Here is a 22,982-nt window from a genome sequence, read left to right as displayed (position 1 = left end):
TCCAATGACAAGGTCGTATTTGCCGTGGTCTGATAGTACGTCAACCATCAGAAGCTTCTGTGTCATTTGAATAAACCGCGCCCCCTATCTTCATTAAAAGAAGTTGACCTCACCAGGCAAATTAGGCACCTTATAAATACTAATGACAGTAAACAAAGAAGTAAACAAAAGTAAGAATAAATAAATAATAATAATTAAATGTTTAAAGACGTGTCTATTCAAATGTTTTGCATTTTCTTGATATTATTCAATGTGCTTGACATTATTATAAATGTTAACCTACTATTATATAACCCTAATTTTCACCACTTTCATGCTTATAAAAAGTATACTTAAAAGTTATCAAGTCTCTTATGTGAACATGGCATAGTAACAACATGCACCATAAAAAGTCATGTTTTTAATAAAGTAAATATACATACTTTTTTTTTTTTTTTTTAAATAAATACAGATAGAAATACAAGAAATGTAAATACAGTTGAATTATTAATGTGTACTGTGTACTTAATCCAGTTATCAGATCTGCAATATATTGGATTTAAAAGTCTGACAAACTACATTAAAGCCAAAACACCTAAATGTACAAAAGCTATGATAAGACAGTTGAGGCAGTTGGTGCACTGAAAGAAAGAAGAAGAACAACAACACAGGACAAGAAAGGAGGTCAAAATGCTCAGTCATGGAAGAATACTGTCTTTATTGTTCATTTCACTGCAACAAAAGTGAACACACTAGTGAAATACATTTACACCTGTTGATCCTGTTGATCAAACAGTGTTAATACATAAATGCAAAACTCTTCTGGTTTACATATTACAAGATGTGAAACATTGCAATAAAGCCATCCGCTGTCACCCTTTAGGATTTAAAATACTTTTTACCTCTTTAGTCCTTTTGTTCATTTTCAACACCCATTACTGTTTAAAGTAAGATTAATTACATTCATACATTAATCTGTGCTTTATAGAGTCTCTTATTTTGTCTCTTTTCTTTTCTTTATCTTATAAAAATGTATTTGGAGATTTTAGGTTCAAAACCAACCAGCTGGAAGATGAGTCACAACCGATTTATCGATTTAGATACAAATGTGCTTGGAAAAAAGAAATAAAGCAAAGGTATCACAAGACTGTGTACCTTATATCCTTTATTAGTCATCCCACGCAGCACCGCAAATGTCACTGAACTCAGTCACCAGCCTCCAACAGTGCAAGAAGAATTTCTGCTTTCTTTTATCTATAAGAATGTGTGATTTCTTGATCCTATATTTCATATTATTTTATATTACATTGCTCCAGCTACTGTCTCTGCCCGTTTGAAGTGGTTTACATTCACATGGTAATAGCAATATCTCTCACTGAGGGAAGCTACTGTGGAGTGAAGGATTTCATCAGGGAGGCAGGAGAAGGTGTGAATATGATCTCATTCACTGGATTACAACTCCCTTCCCAGCCTGTGTTCATTTGTTCCAGTAGATCTCATAAGACTTCTTCTCTGAGTAACTTGTTTCTGTTGTTGCTGTGCCACATCTGACTTTTTCCTTTACCACCTTCACTACCAGACCACCAGCCAGGGCAATGCCTGCGGCCGCCTTTCCTATCTCAGCCACTGCGGACAGAATGCGAGTTGTTGCCGCCACAGTGCCCCAAGGATCTGACACCACCCTGCTGGTCACTGCTGCCACGCTCGGCCCTGTCAGCCCACATACGGCACCAGCAGACCCAGCTGCCACTGGGACATTTGCAGCCAGCTCCTGAGTTAAGGCTGCCCCTGCTGCAGCACACTGAGGGGTCCCACTACTTGCAGCGACAGTGGCCACCGCATGCTGTCCTGCTGCTGAAGCTAAACCACCTTGAGCGACAGAAACATTGGCTACACCTGCTGCTGCTGTTTCAGCTCCGCTGAGGGCTGCTGTGCTGAAAGCTGCTCCCTCCAGAGCTGCGCCCAAAGCAGCACCAGCTCCCAAGGCCCCCCCCACTCCTGTTGCCAGCCCAACAGCAGACGCCCCTATGACGCTAACCTGCCCAAGGGCATCCAGAGCACCCTCCCTGGGAGTGGCGCTCCCAGCTCCAACAATGGCTCCCACAGAACCACCCATAACACCACCTGTCGCTGCTCCCAGGGCCACTGCAGTTTTCCCTGAAGCTGCCGCCACTATGGCCCCCACGGCTTTCCCAACGCCTGTTCCTCCCGCTACCGACATCCCAGCTAGATGACCTGCAGCAAAACCAACTGAGTTTCCCATAAGAGAAGCCCCAGCTGCAGCTGCGAAAGGAGCAGCCGCCCCGAACACTGCCCCGACCGCCATGCCTGTGGTTCCAGCGGCTACCAAGATCTTAATTCTCTCCAGCACCTTAGCAGAGAGTGCAGCCTCCTTTCTCATGCGAATCAGGGACGAACGGAGAGACTGCCGCCTGCTGACAGCCCTGCTGCTGCCCTTATGCCTGCCTTGTTCAGCTCTGTTCCTAAGGAAGCTGAAAGCATTGGCTCTGCTCTCCTCTGTCCATCTCTCCACCCTAAAATCCTCTTCATTTCCTCTCTCCAGCTCCCTCCTGCCGAGCCCCTCTGATCCTCTATCACTGCTTCCTTGTCCGTCTGACTCTAGGTCACACTTTCTTCGTTTTGCGAGTATAACCTGTTCCTCCGTGTTGCCATTATTTCCCCCTTGTTCTTCCCCCTCTGCCTCCCCTCGCTCCTTCAACATCCTTTTCTGCTCCTCCCTGATAGCAGCCTCGGCCTCTAAAAACATGGTACTAGTATAAAACCCCCTGTTAGCCTGCTTCACCATCTTCTCCACCTTAATCAAGAGTTCTTCAACTTGAGCTGAGTTGCTGGGGTCTCTGTTGTTGAGAACATGGTACCTGCCCCCACACCTGTCAATCAGAGCCTTAAGCCCAGCAGGTGCAGTCTTCCTCAGGTACTCTTCAATCCCTACACCCTCCAGGTCATCACCTCTGGTAAAAAGAACCAATGTGTGGTGACAGACTGCATCCTCCCCAAATATCTTTGCCATCTCACACACAGCCTGGTTCTCATCGTCTGTATATCGTCCTATTGGCACCACCAGGAGGAAAGCATGCGGGCCAGGGGCAGAGAGAGACACACACTTGGCTATCTCTGCATGAATCTGCTCCACACTGAGGTGAGTGTCCCCAAAACCTGGCATGTCAACCACCGTGACTCTCTTCATCCTCCTCTGTGTGACAGCCTGGCCATCGTCCCCGGCAACGTCTTCCTCAGCAAGCACGCTGCTCCCGAGTTCACAAATCTGCGTGACGGAGCTCGCACTGATCTGTGACAGGAACTGCCTCCGGCCCAAGATGGTGTTTCCAGATGCACTCTTGCCACTTCCGGTCTTTCCGACGAGGACCAGCCTGACTTCCTCACTCCATCTGGTTTCAGGGTCATCGCCTTCCTTCTCACCCTCGACATCAACTGGATCCTTCTTCTCTGCTTCATCCCCTGATGGAAAAACTGCACAACAGAAACTCTCTGTAACTTCTTGAGACTTTAGAGATTTGATTGCCATAGGTTAGCTGCGATTACATACATGTAAACTTCACTATTTAAAGACAGCAACTGAGCCTGTTATTGTCTTCATTGCACTCTGGCGCTTTCTTCCACAGGACATCCGTGATATTAATTCTCTTCCTGTTTTACACAGCACCAGCACTTACTTCATATTTATTTTTATGTAGTTACATTTATTCCAATTTATTCTGTATTTATGGTCTTGTGTTTGATTATTTTGTATTTTATGCCTTGAACTAGCTTTATATCTTTTACTGTGCGGTGTAAGGTGTCCTGGAGTGCCTTGAAAGGCGCCTATAGATAAAACGTATTATTATTTATTGTTATTATTCATTGCTAATGAAGACAATAAACGTTTTGTGTCATATTCAACAAGCCTAGTCAAGTCAGTGTTTGTCAGGAAGCTTCTGCACAGAGACAAAACATCACAGCTGAATAGCTGGTTAGCTACAGGCAAGTGAAAAGAAGAAATAGCTAGCGCTGCGCACTGAGTGTTTAGATGCTATTTATACCTCAAGTACGACCCAATGATAACCAACCCTGAAAGATCCCTGGAGATCAGACATCAAATACAGAGATCAAGTTTTAATCCTCAATACAACCCTACCATCTATTAGCTACAGTTAGCATAACAGTTTATATTATATAGACTCTCGACAGCTAATTTCCTATTAGCAAGCTAGCTTTAGCAAGTTGCTAACTTAAGACGAAAACAGTTAACTGTCAAGACGTGAAGACTTTATCTTACCGGAATCCATGTTGCCAGACGTGTTCTTATAGTTTTTACTAAAGTGTGTCGTCTCTTCTCTGCGTTCAGACTTCCGGTATCATCTTGTGAAAGTAGCTGCAGCTACATGTTCAATTCAGCTCAGAGTCGGTTCACACAAAACAAAACATTGGACTTTAGGTACAAAGTGTGTTTTGGTGGCGGCCTGCCCTCTGTCGGCTGCTCTGACACACACACACACACACACACAACCACACACACACACACACACAACACACACACACACACACACACACACACACCACACAACCACACACACACACACACACACACAGAAGAGAGAGAGGAGACACGGGTTATTGTACATATCAGAGTAACTTTTTATTTCATTAAATCTGATAACAAAATGGCTTGTTCATTCTGCAGCAATGATATTATTTCTCTGAATATACATATAGTTTTATAACAGTCGTAATACTATTTTAAAATTACATCGATTTCAATTCAATTTCAATTTCCAACAAGGATTAAAAGAAAATGACAAAAAAAAAAGGCAAATTGTTTAATAAAGAAACAGGTAGGGGGGCTGCAAGATGAGGAGTCACATACTGTACTGTCTGGTTTACAGATCTTTTCAAAAGGACTTAATAATTCTTATTAACTAGGGATCATTAAAGTGAAACTACAACAGACACGGGTCTAAAGAGAATGACTAATGGAACCAAAAATAGGTGCCAAATATGTAAAAAAAAAAAAAAGAAAAAAGAAAAAAGAAAATACACTTCCCCCATCAGAGGGCGGGGAAAATAAGTGGTAACGGTAATGTACTAACAAAATATAAGAGGTTTCCTTACAACTTGGAGGAGCAACAAGAACATAAATCTGCCTATTCACAAACATCTCTCTAACAAATCCCAGTTCAAGGAGAAAGAATAAGAAATAAAAAATAAAGAGAATGAAATAAAACTCTACTACTCTAAATCAAGCTTAGCCTAACCAGAAACAGGCCGGATTTTAATGAGGTGAGGTCAAATTTATATTTGGCAACCACACGTATTTGAAGCATTTGGGCTTTAGACACATTAAATCTAGACCAGACACGATACAGGAGGGTTTTGCAAAGTTCTGAAGCAAATTTATTGAAATTACTTATATTCCAAAGTACAATTATGTAATCCTCAAGTTATCAAAAGTGAGTTTCCCTTATCAACTCCTATTCCAGAGACATATTTAACCTCTTATACAACAACAGATTTTCCAATTGTAATCACTGTAACTGAGTGCAGTGATTCAGGCTTTTGTCAGCTAACCTCCACTTCCTTTTCACTTTGTTGTATCACATTGAGGGTTCCTCTCTTCTTTTCAACAGAGCACCTGGCTTTCGTACAACTGATGGCAGCTTTTGATTTCCTTCGCTGTCATCTGAGTCTACAAGTCAAGCCGCCCCTTGTGGACCGTGCGTACGCTCCTTCCTCTTCTCCTCTGCTCTGCACAAAGCGCTGAGGGTGCGGCGCTATAGCTCGGTGCGAGAGCGGGAGATGCGGGGGCCTTTCCGGATTTCTTTCCTCTTCTCCTCCTTCCTCCTCCTCTTCTCCTCCTCCCTCAGGATCTTTTGGAAAGCCTCTGCAGTGTGAAGGACCTAGAAAGGCAGAGAGGTACAGATTTTCTATTAAAGCGATGTGAGTGATAATGTTTTCTTAAATAAGGGATTGTTTCTGAAGAGAGCGCTATGTTTTAGTTACAGAGACTCAGTGAGACTTAATAGCAGCAGTTAATGGCTGATGGGGGATTCATTAAGAGTGGTCACTACTGTTACTGCACGTGTGTGATGATAATACAGAACAAGGCAGAGTGGGCAACAACAACAAAAACAACAACGACATCAACAACAACAAGCATCTTACTCACATCATCCCTCTCGGTGCGGTACGGGTTTATAAAGTCTGGGGATTTCTCTGTTATTCCCAGCTCCTGTGACATCTGAGGGAGGAGTGGTACAGACGGGTAACAGAGGAAAAGAAGAAGAGATAAGGAATAAAAATGAGACATCGTTTCGTCACTTATTCTGCAGCTAAAAAGCAATAAGCTGCAATTTGGCAAAAAAAATTCTCCATTCTGCGCAATGTGAAATCGAGAGGGTGGGAACAGAAGGTAAGAGTGGGGCTACTGATGCACAAGTGAGGGCTGGGTGCACACTTTGAGGGTGCTTCTGGTCTCAGAATTAATCCACTATATAATCCTCTTGGCGCATTGCTAAGGTCACAGATTAATCCTGCAAGAGTTTAGTTCATTAACCCGCACATTAATCAGGGAGCACTGTTTTATCTGCTTCGCTCTTTTAAGGTTCTAAGGTGACAAAACATCTCGCATGCATCCGATGTCAAATGACACGTTCTGCAGTGATGAAAGAGAAGTTATCTGCTGCCACTGAGGACGGTGACAGAAGATCAAGCATCTCCTCTAAAACCTGAACTATGTTTGTTCTTTCATTTCCACACACCTGTCACATTTACCTCACCCTGCGCTATGCTATGCATGTGTATTACACTGCATTGTTTTACTGCAGTGTTTTCCACACTCATAGTGTGCCCCCCCCCCTGCAGAGAAAAGTATTCATTTGCACTTATATTGAATTCCGCACTTTTGAATTCTAGTCCTCACAACGGAGCTAGAACTATTTAATCCAACAATGTTTCGGTTCGACTCATTTCCCTCAGCAAAGATCTGATGCATCATCATGTCCAACATTTCGCTCCGGTTTCAAATTTACGGAAAATTGCAAAAAAGAAACTAAAGTGAATCAGTCATTAATATTAAAAAAAAAAAACCCAAGCAAATCTCACATACAGGCACAAGTTGAAAGGATTACTCATTTATTTTCATACTTTCAAGGCCTTTGCTTTTAGTCTGAAACCGCATCAGCTCTTTAATGTGGTCTGAGTCTGTGTTTTCTGCAGCTTTATCTTGGCAAAAAAAAACAAAAAAAAAAACCCTTGTTCTGTCTGTTCAGCTCTGCAGAATTGGAGATCTCACAAAATATTTTTGTAAATTCAGAATCCAGTCAGAAGCATGAGCTTTTACAGTCGGCATTCAAAGCTGGAGTCGTCTTTTTTTAAAAACCTTATACTGCAGGAGAAGGCGTGAGTGGATTGTGACAACACTGTTGACGAAAAGGTGGCGTTTTGTTACGGTTAGGACGGGTGTGGGTCAGTGTCTGGTCTTACAAGTGTGAGGACATGTTGGTGGGCTCCTCCGGTAAAAACCCCCGTCAGGTTACAGAAGTTCAGCCCCCAGCGCAGCAGACCGCCCCAGTCGGCGTTCCGGTCGTAGTAGTGGTGGACAATGCGGGGGAATCGCAGCGCCACGTCGCCGAAAAACGCCGTATTCTCCACCACGTGGGAATAAGCTGCAGAAGTTTATAAAGAGAAGGTTCATTAGAAGAGATGAGACAGAGGAGGACAATTTTTATTACGAGTGCAGCTCAAGCGGTGGTTGATTTTGCTCGGGAGGTGGAGGCTGGTGTCGTCGTGTTGCTGAATAAGCCTTAAAAAGGAAGGGAAGCTAATGTGCACGCCATTCAGACAGATGTTGAGAGAGAGAGAGAGAGAGCGTTGATATTATTGGCAGCCGATGGCATCAAAAAGGAGGAAGAGAGAGACTGACAGAGGTGGTGCAGCTTTTAGAGGCAAGACACAAGACAAAGCAGTCAGAGGTGGAGGAGACAGAACCGGAGTGTGAGAGACGCTGCTAAATAAAGTGACTTATATAAAGTAGAGCAGGAGACAGAGACACAGAGAGAGAGAGGGAGAGAGAGACACTGAAACAAAATGAAATGATGAAACAGCTGAGAATGAATCAGACCTTCTTTGATCTTATCGTCCATGGGGAAGGGGTCGTCAGGCTGCATGTTGGCTGCAACCAGGATTTGTCTGGAGTCCTCCAACACCTTAAGAATGAGAGAGAGAGAGAGAGAGAGAGAGAGAGAGAGGTTTCTTTACAATATGTGCTGTGAATTAAAGTTGCAGTGCCTTCCATCAGGGCGAGCAACAGGAGCGGCCTGGGCAGTCAGTGGGTCGTTATGAGTTCTTACATCACAACATTAAACCTGTCTTGACTGTGAATTGTGTCAAAACAGAATCACTGCGTCCACGGACACAATTACACGCAATCTTCGCAAACACGGACGTGGACCGAGATCCGAGTCGGTGTGTGTGACGGCGGTGTAAAGGGGAGGAGATGTGGGCAGGAGCCCCTCGCGCACACACACATAAGAATAAGCGGAGAAATGCTGACCATGCTTTTTCAGCCACTGAAGGTTGACTAAAAGCTGGTCGTCCTTGAGAGGCGCGCGGATGCATAGATAACTGTCCTCTGGGAAACGCAGGCGCAACGTAAAGCAGAGCCCCCCCCCCCCCCCCCCCCGGGGCCTCGTGCGGAGTGAATGGCACTGTGAGCGGCTGAGTCTGATTTAACATTCAAATGAATGCGAGGAAACATGCTGATGAATGTAATCATTGGATTTGAAGCCTTTGATTCTCTGTTGAGCCGGGAACCTTCTTATCCCTCGATCTGCTGAGAGCACGAGATGGTTGCGCTCTTAGAAATAACTTTTTTTTTTTTTTTAATTTATTTATTTATTTTTTAATACTTGTGCTTGATTTTGCTGCTGCCCACGGACTCTGCGAGGATATAATGTCAGAAAGCACGCACACACACACACACACCCTACCTTGAAGAGTCCTTTGAGCATGATGTCTATGATCTTGTACTGCTGGTTGATGTCGTTCAGCTCCACCAGGTTCTTGAGCGCGTTCAGCTGATCTTTCCTCTTGGTCTCAAACAGCCGCTTGTCTGACAAGAGGAGGTCAGGAGGAAACACACACACACACTCTCTCTCTGCACATGGGCATAAGTCACATTAATGCTCACTCCATCACCCATCTGTCACACTGAGATGCACAGAAATGTATTCACGAGCATGCATTAGTTCACATTCAGTGACTTGCACGCACACACGCACACACACACAGACGTTTGGCAGCAGCACAGAAGGATACAGATCTCCAGGTTGGAGTCATGCCTCGGTCTGTGCGCGTCGGGGTCCGCCGAGCTGAGGGCGGCAGCGGCGAGTGCCACGACCAGGGCGCACACGCTCTGCAGCATGGTCAGCAGGGGGCGGCAGAGAGGCGCTCGTCTGAACATGAAAAGACATGACAAGCCGTGAGATGCACATCACATTGTGAAAAACGTCAAAAATATTGGCAGAGTTGTGTGATTTCAAATCATTGCACGCTACAGGCGAGGGACCGCTGAACACCTTTTTTCTTTTGATACAGATTTCATTTTCATCTGAAAAACTAGACTCTCAATGAAATAGTTTTTTTTTATTCATAAGGCCATTTTTCTCCCCCCCTCTTGTGATACTTGTGGAACATGGGAAAATAAGGGATTTGCTTTTGTTCCTTTTAAAAAAAAAAAAGGATGTCATCTGATGTCTGCCACTTGTAAACTCCCCAGAGGAACATTTACAATCCCTGCACCAGAGTCGCTCTTTGCTCTCTCTCCTCCTCTCCTCTGCCCCCCCCCCCCGTCTCTCCATCCAAAAAGGAGTGGCCTTCATTCGCTTGCTACTTCCTTCTCCTCCCGAGGGCTTTTTTCTTTTTCTTACTACATTTGAAAAGGGAGGGGATGAAAGTGAGAGGATAAATACAACAACTAAAAATAGATCCTCATCAAATGAAAATTTGATGAAAGCCAATTTTTTTTTAAGAAAACATTAGCAGAAAAACAGAAGTAACTCCAGGGAGGCACGAGACAATGTTGATGAAAAGCTACAAGACATAATTCATGCATAATTTAGCAAGGGCTCCATCAATGATATAATCAGAGGGATGCAGAGGGGTAAGGGGCTTCAATGGGGTGGGGGGGCAAGAAATTAGCAGGCTTTAGGATAGAGGAGAAGGGGGGGGGGTTGAGAAGTTGGAAGGCGAGACCCTGCAGGAAACAACAGCTTTCCTGGTGAATATTTTATCTACCTTTGCTGAGACGCGGCGATAAAACAGACAGGAGCGCGGGGAGCAGAGGGGCTGCGCGAGGGGCTGCGCGAGGGGATAATGAGCACCGGGGACCGACAGAATTAATCTTTACAAGCGTGTCTGCCGATTCCTGAAACCGAGGGACTAGGAAAGCAGAGCAAACGTCTCGGGGGTGTGAATGTTAATTTGTCCCCTTAAGGATCTCACTCAAATCAGAAGGGTGGGGGTGGGGGGGGAGCAGACGCTCCTAAACACGCACTGTGATGACAGTGACACCAACCAGCCTCCACTTCACACTGAGGCAGCTCATCCTGGTGGAAGCATGACAACTGTCCACAGGCTCTTATCTCACAGCAGATCTCCAGTCATTACTCTCAACCCACCGGAAAGTTCGTACAGAGAAAATGAGATTTAACTCCCTCTCTGTTGGAGCTACTTTGAGCTTCAGTTTGAGGTCTCAGTGGTCATTGAAGTCTCTTATTCAAAGATAAAACTGTAAGACTGTAACTTTTTTCTTCTTCTTTAAACAGAGTCAGCAGAAACAAGTGTTCCTGTAGACAGCTGAGTGAAGACAATGTTCGATTAAGGCCAATTTGTGCGTTCTGGGAACATCTTTTGGGAAGCTTCCCAGCTTTCTGAGAAACGCTGCACTAAATATCCTTAAGTGCTGGTCGAAAGCCTCAGTATTTCTTGATAACAGCCAAAGGGAGAAAAAAAGGAGGAGGTGGTGGTGGTGTTGGGGGGTGGGCTGGTCTCTCCCGTGGCGGCTGCTCATCGGGTTATTTGATGCTCCTGTGTGCCTCCGAGGCGGCCACGCAGCTCTGGCAGATATTTATGAGCAGAAAGGTTATCGCCGCCGGCACAATTTAATGCAGTCAACACATATATCCAAGCAGTGGATAACGTTTCTGTGTAGAAGGCCAAAGTGCTGAGAGTTTAAGAAGTGGCGTAAGAAGGACATTAAAGGAGGAGGGAGGGGGGTTAATCAATCATCTCTAATGTGGCATGGGCAGCAGAGAAATGGGAGTCTAAATGCATCCATTAACTGAAAGCAGGCAACACTAATGAAAGAAAGTCAAAGTCGTGGGAAAGATTACACGTGGCTAAACATTGACCACACCAGAAACATGATTCATCTCAAGTGTCCCCTTGAACCCCGAAGCTGCTGCCGCTCAGGAAGTAATAAGATCCATGAGCAGGAAAAACCACGGACATGACGTCTGTCTGAGAGGATTTGTGCCTGTGGTCAGGACAGCAGCGAGGAGATATCCGGGGGGCGATTGGTCCACATTTGGTCTGTCACTGGGGGGGAGGGCGCACAAGTTAGCCGAGGGGTGTTCGGGGGTCTGAAGGCAGAGTGGTTCTTGCTGTAGTCGTGTAAACCCACATAAATCTCTTGGCTGGAGGAGATTTTCCTCTCAGCCAACAACAATCTCCTGTGGCAGCGAGGCTGAAGTTTGATTTCCTGTGTGGGAGATCCAGGTCCCAGCTTTTGTCAGATAAACTGGCCCCCACATCTAATCACACTGCGGACCTGTGAAGATAACTCCACTGTGCGCGGTGTGAAAACACGCAGCCCATTGACTCCACGGTGCAGTGCGATGCAAAAAACGGAATATTTCTCTGTGTGCTCCGCAGGGACAGGCAACACAATAAAAGACATACACAAACAAAACCATAATCTGCAATCAAGAGTAGGAAACAGTCCAAACTGCCAAGCAACCAACTCTGTGACATTAACGTCACGGAGAAGAAACTGACCCTCGTGGTGAAAGCAACTCCAGAGAGGATGGAAGAAGAAAGATGCCTGTCAGACGGCTGGATGTGCAGCAGAGGAGGATCCAGATCCCCCTCAGGCTGCCTGCCTGCTGTGGGAGGTTTGAGGTTCAAGGACTGACACATCATCTCCCTCCCTCCCTCCCCCCCTCTTTCTCTCTCTCTCCCCCCGCTCGCATCTGCGAGGCTCTCCCTCTATCATCATTCATGCAGAGGCAGAGCCGCGGACATGCGTAATGGTGATGATGATGGCTGAGTCTGGGTAAAGACTGTCATGTGAATCATCAATTACTGATTGCTTAATTGAGTACGTGTCCCCTACCTGACCCGCGTTCCCTTCTGCCGCGCGACTGTGTCTGCGGGCAACCAGGAGTTAATTTTCCTCAATTTTTAAGCCCGCAATTCTGCGTTTATTCTTAAACTGTGGAGCGAGATCACATCTGGTGGCGATACACATCAACTCCGCAGTATATCACAATGATTAATGTAAGGTTTCTTCGCGGGGTGCGCTTTTCGGGGGGAATTAAGCAAGTATTAGAAGTCGCTCCCCAACAAACAGATCCCCGCCTGTCACCGCAGCTGTAAGCCCCCCCGCCGGATCCCTCATCCAGCGGCCAAAGCACAGCACATCCGACCGACAGAGCGCCGGACATCACAGCCACAAAACTCCCGGATCACTCACCGTGTTACTGTAGCGAGAAAACGGCGGCGACACACGGCGGCGATTAGCGGTCAGCGTTTGCTCCAAAGTAGTGCAGTTTAATCTTTCTTTCTTTCTTTCTTTCTTTTTTTATTTATCTCCACGGTAAACGTTACAGGTCGGCTCGCCGATGACGGGGGGACGGGACGAGTCGATGTGCCCCTCTGGATCCTCAGGTGACAACAACACGGAGGTGGAGGTGTTCATTTACATGCGGCTCTCGCTGCTCCACTCCGCCAGCGCCACGATCGCACCGGCTGGCTCGCCTTGGACGAATGACAGCGAGCGGGCGCTAAACACGGAGGAGGATGTGGTTTCCGCACGGACGATTTAGAGAGAGACACCGCCAGGGCACGGGGCAGGCCGCGTTTCGTTTCTCTCTCTGTGCTTCCTCTGAGATGATGACGCCTACTTCTTTCCTGCCACAATTTTCGAACGAAAAATATTTTCACTAAAATAGTCAGAATGGAAACACGCTCACGCGAGGAGTTATTTATAGATCATTATATTTATAGATTTATAATTAAAGTTCAATTAGGATTTGTTTTACTGTGTCTGCAACAGACCCAAAGGAAAAGAAAAAAAAGCCAAAGGAAAGTGGCTCATGAACTGGATTAATTTTTTTTTTTATATATATATAATATACACACACACACACACACTAACCATTATTAATTATTATTAAGTATTGTTTATTTATTTATTTTTGAATTTCACCTAGGTGATAAATAAGTATCTATCTATCTATCTATCTAAAGAGGGAGCAACTACTTTGAATTCAGTGAACATGAGATGCCCACCTGACCTCAGACATAAATACTTTACTTCAGTGGAAAGTTAATCATGCCATTCTGCAGACTTTTGCAAAGCACATCAGAAACAGCAGCAAGGCCACGTCCACATCCCAGTCAGTCAAACACACTAAAGGCCTGTGAGGATCCACTCTCACACAAAACTTAACAAACCCATAACGTTGTGAAGCCTTCCCTGGTTTTCTACAAGCACAAGCCTCACTGTGACAAAACCTCCTCCCCGGGCTACAGAGAGGAGAGCTGGGGCTTGGGGTTGGGGTGTGGGCTGGAGATAACCAGTGCAATGACCAAGTCCATTATTTCTCTTTCTTCATTTTCATGAGTGTCATGAAGAGCGTTTTGTGCCACTATAAAGTCGAATGTGTCTCTTTCATTTCTGTTTCGCAACTCCAAGGACCCACGGGGTTCACAGAAAAACAAGCAGCACAAGCAGTATTTTAATTTTACAATGGGTTTTTAATCTGATAGAAAAAGCCACTTAACAGAATCCACGAAAATGACTTGGCTGTCCCAATAATAAATGACTACGGTTTCACCTTGACCCTGCAAAAGCTGTAAAATTCAAAAAGAAGTCAAATTTTTATGAGCACAAAAATCTCCAAATGAGGACGTATGAGTCCGTTAGGTGCTCCAGGAAACAGCAGAGACACCCAGCGCACGTAACGGTATCATATCATGAGCAATTAAGTTGTCCTGTATCAAAGGCACAAATGTTATTAATTAAGCTTAACTCTCAAAGAACAAGTACAAGCTGTAAACTCTTTCACTGTGACACTACAATCTAGACAGGAGCATGTGCTGCTTTTACGAGAAGAGCAATTAGCAATTAACAATTAATGAACAATGAAAAGAACCGTGGAACTAACAGAGTAATAATTTCTAAACCGCATGAATCAGTTAACGGGGAGACATCAGCCTGCTCTCAGCGTAAAGTCGGACAGACAGATGGACACGTCTCCAACATGCCTGCAGACAAGAGTTAAGGAGCAAGACAGCAAGGTGAGAGAGTAAGGTGTGTGTGTGTGTGTGTGTGTGTGTGTGTGTGTGTGTTTGTGTGTGTGTGTGTGTGCGCGCGAACAATCTTAGCGGTTTCACTTGAGTGTACAGTTTACATAGTGTTAATGAACCTAAGTGTGTGTATGTTTTGTACTTCACCGGTTCAGTTGCAGTCGGCGCGTGCTCCACTTTGTTCCCGGTGTTTCTGTCAGCGATCAACGTGATGTGACAATATTGTTTTCATATAATAGCAGGCAACAGAGCTAATATCAGACTGAGCCGACATACACAGGGTATACGAGCGTGTGTGGGTGGATGAAAGGAAGAATGTTTGTGTGAAAGAGAGAGAGAGTCTATCAGCGTGACAGATGTAGAGAGCCTTTAAGTACTGACTGACTGAAATACAGTAATGACTCTGTTGTACGACACCCTTTAAAGAGATTAACTGAACAGCACAACACAGACATTCAATAAATTGCCAGAGAAAAATCAATAAAGATGCTGACACTGAGGTACAGTATGGTTATCGTTCACGGTGTGCTCAAAGTGTGTGTGTTTGCGTGTGTGTGTTGGTGTGTGTGTGTGCGTGTGTGTGTGCACGTGTAGGTGTAGGTGTAGGTGTTGCTGCTTTTACGACGCTCCTCAGACTTGCATGTTTGAGGTTTTTGCAAGGGTGCGAGCTGCAGTTCGTATATAGGCGAGAGTGCATGTGGCTCCTGCACATTAAATGCAGTGTGTCAGCGTGTGTTTTATATAGTTCAGGGGTGTTTATGAGTGTGTTTCACTTTCATGCGAGGGATACAGGATGTTGCTGGGCAGACTGGGGCTGCAGCTCACGGCTGGTGTCTGTGGGCCGAGGGCCTCCATCATATCCCTCACTCTCTGCTCGCGCTGCTCTGTGGGCGGCGGCTGCAGGACGCTGCTCTGGATCTGCACCAACAGAACAAGAGAGAGACTTTTATTTTGTTGAGTAGAAAAAGGAGAGGGGAGACAGGGCAGGAGAGAGGAGGATGAAAGAAGGAGGAGAAAGAGAGGACAAAACCAAGAATTAGAAAAATAAAAACAAAAGTAAAATGTCTGAAGAGAGAAAAGATGCTTAAGGCCTTTTTTTTTTTGTTGAAATCTGAAAACTATAGAAAATACATTTTTTATCTTAAGAGTCACTTAAAAAAACAACATGTGTAGGTGAGCTGAGAAAGTAAATCTTTGTTTGTGGTTACAGCATACAGGAGGGAGCAGAGGGAGACTCACACACACACACCTGGGATTTGCAGAGTGCTAAATAAGTAAGCAAGACAGGAACCTCTTCTACCGCAGAAATGAAAACTATTTATTTCAGCTGTCAACGGCGTACAGCAGGTAAAATGTGTACGAAGGCTGTGGAGCAGCAAATGGAGCTGTACTGTAGACGTGACTGTGTACTTTAGCTAATGAGGATCAGTGAGCGTAAGCAGCATAAAGAAAATCTTGTAGAGAATATTCACAATCAAGAGAAAAGTTTACGAAAGGTAAAAGGTCGCAGAGCGTCTCCGGCGGTGGCGGTGGCGGCGGCGAGCAGCCTCAGGCTCCGAAAACACGGATCCCTGTTCACGCTCGTTCACAAAGAGTCGCCAAGTGCCAGCACAGAGCTGCCGCCGATCTGTTCGGCTGCATGAGCCAGAGGTTCAAAGACTCACTAAAGGTTTGATCTTCACATCCATCCCGAAGATCTGAGCTGTGAGTGACGGCCACATGTTCCAGACGGCGTCGAACACAGAACTCAATCTGCTCGACACAAAAATAGCACAAATTAATAATAAAAAAAACATGAAGGCCACGAGCATCTGCCAAGAATCTTTTTGCATCACTTCAAAAACAATAATGTTGTGAGCCGCACCAGCACAATTATCGTTTCAGTACTGTCACCAGTTCATCGTTATTTTCCTTTTTGTTTTTAATTTCAATGGCAGAGCGAGCGACTGAGCTGCGGGGGAGAGAGACTCTTTGGGTCTGGACTGGTGTGGGGGGGTTTTTAAGTTCGAGTGCACAGGTAGGGATTAAAATTGATGGTGTTACAGTGGTTTCAAACAGAATGTTTAATGTCTACATCTATACTTCAGGGTTGTGAAAATCACTCAGCTGGATTCTCAGGGTGTGTGTGTGTGTGTGTGTGTGTGTGTGTGTGTGTGTGCTCACTCACATTTCCCTGATAAGAGCCGTTTTTGATTTGACACCAACATGGCTGCACCGAACCGATAAGATAAAAACCGATTACAGCAACTGACTGTATGTGGTTGGTAGAAACAGAAAAATTCATCCTCTTACACAACAAGTGAGTGTTGCACTCAAAGTTATAGCTGTTTTTATTTGGCAACAGTTCCCATCCAGTGACTCTCGAGGATGGTATTCTGAGGAACAGCCAGGTGAAGGAAAGGGCAGAATAAAGAAATGGTTCCAACACTGTAATTGAAAAGTGCAAAAGGGGGAAACAGAGGTGAATGAAGTGGAGTTGTTGGGGCGAGAGCTGTTTGGAGAGCAAAAGAAAGAGAGAGAGAGGAAGCAAAGGAACAGAGGGAGAAACAGAAAAAGGCAAGCAAGTGAAAGGTCGGGCTTTATAAACAAGACTGAAAGAGACAGAGAGTGAAGAGTGACAGATTCCCACCAGATTGGGGGGGGGGGGGGGGGGGGGGTTATTAGAAATCTGCAAGCTTTAGAAATTATGAAAAGAGGCTCTCCCCTAAGACCAGCTCAGATCTGGGAAGCTAACTAATTACGCAGTGCAAGCTGCAGCAGCTTCACTTACACTTAACACTGGCCACAGGATCACACAGTCAGAGGCAGGAAGACGAGCACACGCTAATGTGTAAAGAGGAGGAAATAGCCATGGGCTCAAGCTGCAAGAGCAAATGATGCATGTGCGCGCACAGTATGTGTGTGCGCGCACATACACACTCTCAGGTGATGGATAAACCAGGACACGTGGGCAGGAAGCAAGATATGATACGATATCAGATCAACTACTCATGAGCTGATATTTCACTTAAGTCCAAAGTGAGATCAACGAAACGTATGAAAATTGTGAAGTTTAATGTGTTGAGTGTGTGTGTGCGTGTGTTTGTGTGTGTGTGTGTGTGTGTGTGTGTGTGTGTGTGACAGATTGGAGCAGAAGAGATGACAGGGGAGAAAAATCTTACTGTCTTGAGACTGTTAAGAGAAATGTGTCTGTCACATTGAACCCTGCCTCCTCTAAACCGCCTCAGTGTCTCCACAAACACACAATACACATACAATACACACACACACACACACCTACACAAGAAAACAGACACATGCGTGCACATTCACACGGTTCATGATTCCCTGGCGCACACTGCTCTGGGAGCTGCAGCCATCATTCTGTCACTCCTCTGGTTCTGAGCTACTCTCAGAATACTAAATGCGTCTCTGGTCGTGAACATGATGCCAGATTTGAGCTGAGCAATCTGATGCGGCTGCTATTCCCTCTGTGCTTTATAAAGCCTTTTAGCAAACCCAAACGGGCTTGGTGCATTTGCTGCGAAGCTAACTAGGGTAACAGCAAGGACACACACTCGGCACGCACTTTATTAGGAACACCTGCACACCTGCTTATTCATGCGGCTCAGTGCACTTCGGCGGCCTCCACAGTCTCCAGATGTCAATCCAGTAGAAACACCTCTGGGATGAGGTATAGAGCGGGAGACTGGCGGCGTGAACGTGCAGCGTGACAAATCTGTGCAGGAACGACGTGATGCAGTCGCGTCGACGTGGAGCACACGGGAGTCTCCGAGGAAAAGTTTCCGACAGCTCGTGGAACCGACGCCACGACGAACTGACGCCGTTTTCAGAGCAGAGGGAGGAAGTACCCAGTGTCAGCGTGGCGTTCCTGATAAAGCGCCCGGTGAGTGAGTGTCGTTCATCGTCCTCAACTCACATTGAAACTCATTTTTCACAGAGCTTTTTAAGCCAGGGAGGGATAATCTCTGTGATTTGGTGAATGATTCTGGCCGTAAGAGGCTTGTGCCGTCTAAGTGCTGCGATCACAACTGAGCAGAAATCACAGTTAAGCACAATCGTTGTGTCACAGTTATTCTTCTCATGTCACCTTCATGTTTCTACAACAAAACTATTCATTTGCATTTTCTCTAAATCTCGTTTGCACTTTTGCTGAATGGGGGGGTTGTACATTTCTAAATTCAATAATCCTATATTAACAGAGTGACAATATTCCAATGTTGCGGGTGGCGGCGGTGGCGGCGGCGGTGGCGGTGGCGGGGACATTATTAGATGCTTCTGAAGCTCCACAATAAACCGCACTGCCTCAGGTATTTTTTTTTTTTTTGCCATATTATTTTTGTGCTACTCAAATGAACTTAACTGCACAATACTGGTTTCTGAACACACCACCGAGGAAGAGCAAACCTCCGGGGGCTCTGTTCTCTCTGCAGTGGAAGCAGCAGCTCCAAGTGTCACAACCACATGTTGGTATTCTGCTGATCTCAGGATGTAATTTGGCTGGTCCTGTGCTACGCTTGTGCCCAGCGCAGCAGAGGAATTTCAGTCTTATTTATGATAATAATAATATATATAATAATAGTATATGGTCATTTCTTGTTGCCTTCTTCAGTGGATATGTACAGCAGTCTAATAATAATTAATGAGTCATCTTCCAAGCAGGAGAAGCCTTCAGACCAACAACCGTTTAACATCTACGACTGGTGCGGTTCACATCCAACATCAGTGGTGAAAGGCCGAAGAGAGAACAGAGACTTCATTTGTATTTGCAGGAAAAGACTGTGTAGTCATCTAAAAACAAACGGCCAGTGGCAAAAGAAAAAAGAAAAGTTTACTGAGAGCTGAGCAGATATCGTTCTGACTTAAAGCCTTACAGTCATCACAATCAATACTTGGAGACACAGAGGTCGGGACTTTATTCTCATAGAATTGGACGGACCTCCAGAATTAACACAGTAAGTTCAAATAGTATTCTGACTTGGCAGCTCTGTCTGCGCTTATGTATTCATTCTTTGAATGCCTCAATGAAAACCAGTCCGCCGGGTCTCTTGTGTGACTTGATCGTTACCCAGAAGTCAGTCAGAACCGAGGGCTCAGTGTATTTTTTATCCCGATTATTTCTAAAGGTTCACGCTTGTGTAAAGAGTGGACATGATACATGCGCCGAGGTCACGGCAACATAAAAAAATATCTCAATCTTGAAGGGATCATGGAGGATAAAAATCTTTTCTTAGCTACTTGTATTTCTAAATCATAACGTCGGTAAATAATCACAGATTCCAGAGTTAAAAACACCAGACGCTGCTCTGCCTCACATGTAACTGAGAGACACAAAACAGTCGGCACTGATTGGTCCAGACACAATTACACAGCTTGTCTGTTTCAATAGAGGCGTTATCGAGCTTTTTAAAGGCAGCAGCGTCTAGTCTCTCCGACCAACACAGATGAAGACTCACTAGAGCCGACATGATCAACGACTGTGGACACCAGCGACTAACAGCCGAGGTAAATGAATTGATGCCAATGACGAGTGCTAATAGACGGCAGTGAGTCTTTCCTTTGTGTAGATTCAGGTACCTGAGTGGAATCAGGGAGCAGAGTGAGGGAAGCACAAGGCAGCGAGTAAGTGTTTACAGAGTTGTTGGCTTCTGACAACAGACCACAAGTACCCAGAAAACACGGTGACCTTTGACCTCACACTTCGTGTTGGTCTTGCATCACTTCAAGGTTAGACCAAAGCTCTCAATCAGCCTTTTACCGGGCGCCACTGTGTGAAGCGAGACGAAGTCCCACACTGAGGCTACTGTTGTAAATTGGCATTTTGCTGCTGCAGTGCAAAATGCTGGTATTTTATTTGCATAAACAAACCTGCTCTTTCCCATTAACATTTCCCCTGCTGTCTCTGTGTTCTGCTGCCTGTGCTGTTTTCTGCAGCAAGTGAATAAAAATTTGGAAGTAATACAGCGGCAAGAAGAAGTACGTGAGGCCTTTGCAATTATCTTCATTTATGTATAAATTTGTCTGATCCACAAACACAATCTATTTTAGCTAAAACTGTTTTTGTTCTTCTCCACACTGAAAACATTCGCAGTGTAGGTTGGAAAAAAAAGTGTGTGAACTCCTCGGCTAGTGGCATCAACAAAAGCCAACTGGAGTCAGGAGTTAGTGTTTTTTTATAATTAAAATAACCATTTCATTGACTGGCCTCCAGGTTTACTGTTTGCTGTTCACAAGAAACATCTGCTGATGTGAAACAGAGATCTCAGAAGACTGAAGATCAAGAATTGTTGATTTGCATAAAGCTGGAGAGGGTCACAGAGTCGTCTCACAGAGTTTAGTTATTCGTCAGTGCACAGTCAGACAAACTGTCTGTGAATGGAGAAGAGTTCGGCCTGTGGCTGCTCCTCCTAGAAGAGGCTAAGATCAGTCCAAAAGCTCGTAACGTAACAAAGACAGATAAAGGCTTAAAGGAATCATAGGAGCTGGTTCACGTCTCTGTTCATACACACATCATGATGTCTGGTTGCTTGGAGCTGGGACACCACAGAGGAAGCTGCTGCTCTCCAAAAGAGCAGCTTGACTCTCCACAACACTACTGGGTCAATGTTTTGTGGACTGATGAAACCAAGGTTGAATTGTTTGGGGAGAACATGCAGCTGTATGTTTAGGGTGTAAGAGGGAACTGCACACCAACATGAAAACATCATCCCAAAGGTGAAGCAGGACGGAGAGAGCATCATGATCAGATGATTTTCTGCCTCTGGGCCTGGACAGCTTCACACCGTCGAGGGGGAAATGAATTCCCAAGTTTATCAGGGTCTCTTACAGGATGATGTGAGGGAGACTGTCCACTTGCTGAAGCTCAGGAGAAGCTGCTGATGCAGCAGGATAATGACCCTAAACATCAAAGTTAAATGACTTCAAAGAAAATCCACCTGTTGGAGCGACAGTCGGTCCAGACCTTAATCCAGCAGAGATGCTGTGGAATGACCTGAAGAGTCGCTCTCACCGGACATCCTGAGAATACGAAAGGTCCAAACTTCCTCCTGAACATTGAGCAGCTCTGATCAGCAGCTACTGACGAGCTGGTTTGAGGTTATTGCTGCCAAAGGAGGTTCGATCAGTTATTAAACCCGAGGGTTCACGTTCTTTCTCCACCAGCACCGTGAGCGTTTAATGTCTGTTCAATAAAGACACGAAAGATTATAACTGTTTGTGTGATATTAGCTGAAGCACATTGTGTTTGTCTCATATTCTAAAACCAAATGATGCTGAAAACCAGGTCACTCCGAACGGTTCGCTCACTTTTCCTTCACTGCATCATCTCTGTGTGAGACTGTGAGAACGACTGAACTTAATCTGAACTTGATTCCTTTTCCAATTCATTCACTCACGGAAAATAGATATACACAGGCGCCAGCATGTAAAAGGCCCATTGCTGTGAGAATCCACTCAATGTTCTCATTATTTTATCTGTGTGTGTGTGTGTGTGTGTGTGTGTGTATACATGTCTACCTGTGTGAGGAGCAGCCTGAGGGCCTGTGCTGCTTCCTGGCTAAGCTCCTTCACCCCCTTCCTCTCCACCGCCTCCATCACCTGGAGCAGGTCAGGCTCCCACAGAGCTGCTGTGCTGCTGTGCTGCAGGAGCTGCAGAGGACACACACACATACACAGTTGGACGTATACATAAAAATGCACAATCATGCACAGATGCAGTAACTAAGAAACACGGGAGGAAAAACCAGAGGGAGACATAAATAAACGGACAGAGAAAAAAGCATTAAGAATCAAGGAAACAATAAACAGTGATGTGATTTATTGTGGTTGAAGTAAAGGTCAATTAAATAAATGTAAAAGGACAAGGATCAAGTTTTAGACTCTTATGTACCTCAAAGGGTCACAGCTGACCAGACGTTCCTCCCCTGTGTTCACTGAATAATGAATGAAAAGAAAGTGTTCGGAGCCACAGCTCACAACACAAACTATGGTAATAGGTTTCTTTAATTTCCACGTGTGTCTGTGTGTCAGCCTGTAAAACACTGCTCTGTATTCACTCTCATTGCTCAGGTGATCTAAATACTTCTGCCACTTCTTCGCTTTTATTACCTTCATTAACTTTTGATACTTTTAATATCAAATATTTATTACTGCTCAGAACCATGCCCAAGAAATTATACTTGATTTGAGTGGTGCGAGTGCGAGTGCGTGAGTGTGTGTGTGTGTGTGTGTGTGTGTGTGTGTGCGTGTGTAAAACCTCTCACAAGTGTGATGAGTCTGAGAATGGCAGGGTGGAGGAGGCAGCTCTCTCCCGAGCTGAGCAAGCTGTAGAGGAGGAATCGACTCCATGGCTGACTGCGAGTGCGTGAGTGTGACACACAGACACACAGACACAGACA

At 45.1% G+C, this 22,982-nt stretch overlaps 3 protein-coding genes across 3 annotated transcripts in view; all 3 read right to left on the bottom strand.

The window, feature by feature from the left end:
- Positions 1-677: 677 nt before the first annotated feature.
- Positions 678-4,454, bottom strand: LOC111238039. The gene is made up of 2 exons (XM_022767419.1): positions 4,277-4,454; positions 678-3,471 (listed from the first exon to the last, which is right to left on the bottom strand). The coding sequence occupies exons 1-2, from the start codon at positions 4,284-4,286 to the stop codon at positions 1,457-1,459; spliced, it is 2,025 nt and encodes a 674-aa protein (XP_022623140.1). The 5' UTR covers positions 4,287-4,454; the 3' UTR covers positions 678-1,456.
- Positions 4,455-5,158: 704 nt separating this feature from the next.
- Positions 5,159-13,024, bottom strand: ccdc134 (coiled-coil domain containing 134). The gene is made up of 7 exons (XM_022767498.1): positions 12,749-13,024; positions 9,313-9,449; positions 8,985-9,106; positions 8,117-8,201; positions 7,480-7,661; positions 6,164-6,235; positions 5,159-5,894 (listed from the first exon to the last, which is right to left on the bottom strand). Exons 2-7 carry the CDS (start codon positions 9,416-9,418, stop codon positions 5,769-5,771), a joined length of 693 nt encoding a protein of 230 aa, XP_022623219.1. The 5' UTR covers positions 9,419-9,449; positions 12,749-13,024; the 3' UTR covers positions 5,159-5,768.
- Positions 13,025-14,131: 1,107 nt separating this feature from the next.
- Positions 14,132-22,982, bottom strand: part of mei1 (meiotic double-stranded break formation protein 1) — a 54,641-nt gene continuing 45,790 nt past the window's right edge. Inside the window, exons 29-32 of the mRNA XM_022767474.1 lie at positions 22,848-22,938; positions 22,102-22,233; positions 15,377-15,504; positions 14,132-14,544 (exon numbers count right to left, since the gene is read on the bottom strand). Of these exons, the coding sequence (XP_022623195.1) occupies positions 14,490-14,544; positions 15,377-15,504; positions 22,102-22,233; positions 22,848-22,938 (406 nt within the window). The 3' untranslated portion in view covers positions 14,132-14,489. The remainder of the gene's footprint in view (positions 14,545-15,376; positions 15,505-22,101; positions 22,234-22,847; positions 22,939-22,982) is intronic.

Source organism: Seriola dumerili, unplaced genomic scaffold (genome assembly GCF_002260705.1).
Source record: "Seriola dumerili isolate Sdu_G_001 unplaced genomic scaffold, Sdu_1.0 BDQW01001191.1, whole genome shotgun sequence".
In the NCBI taxonomy this organism is placed as follows: Eukaryota; Metazoa; Chordata; class Actinopteri; order Carangiformes; family Carangidae; genus Seriola; species Seriola dumerili.
This window is presented reverse-complemented; position numbering and strand designations above follow the sequence as displayed.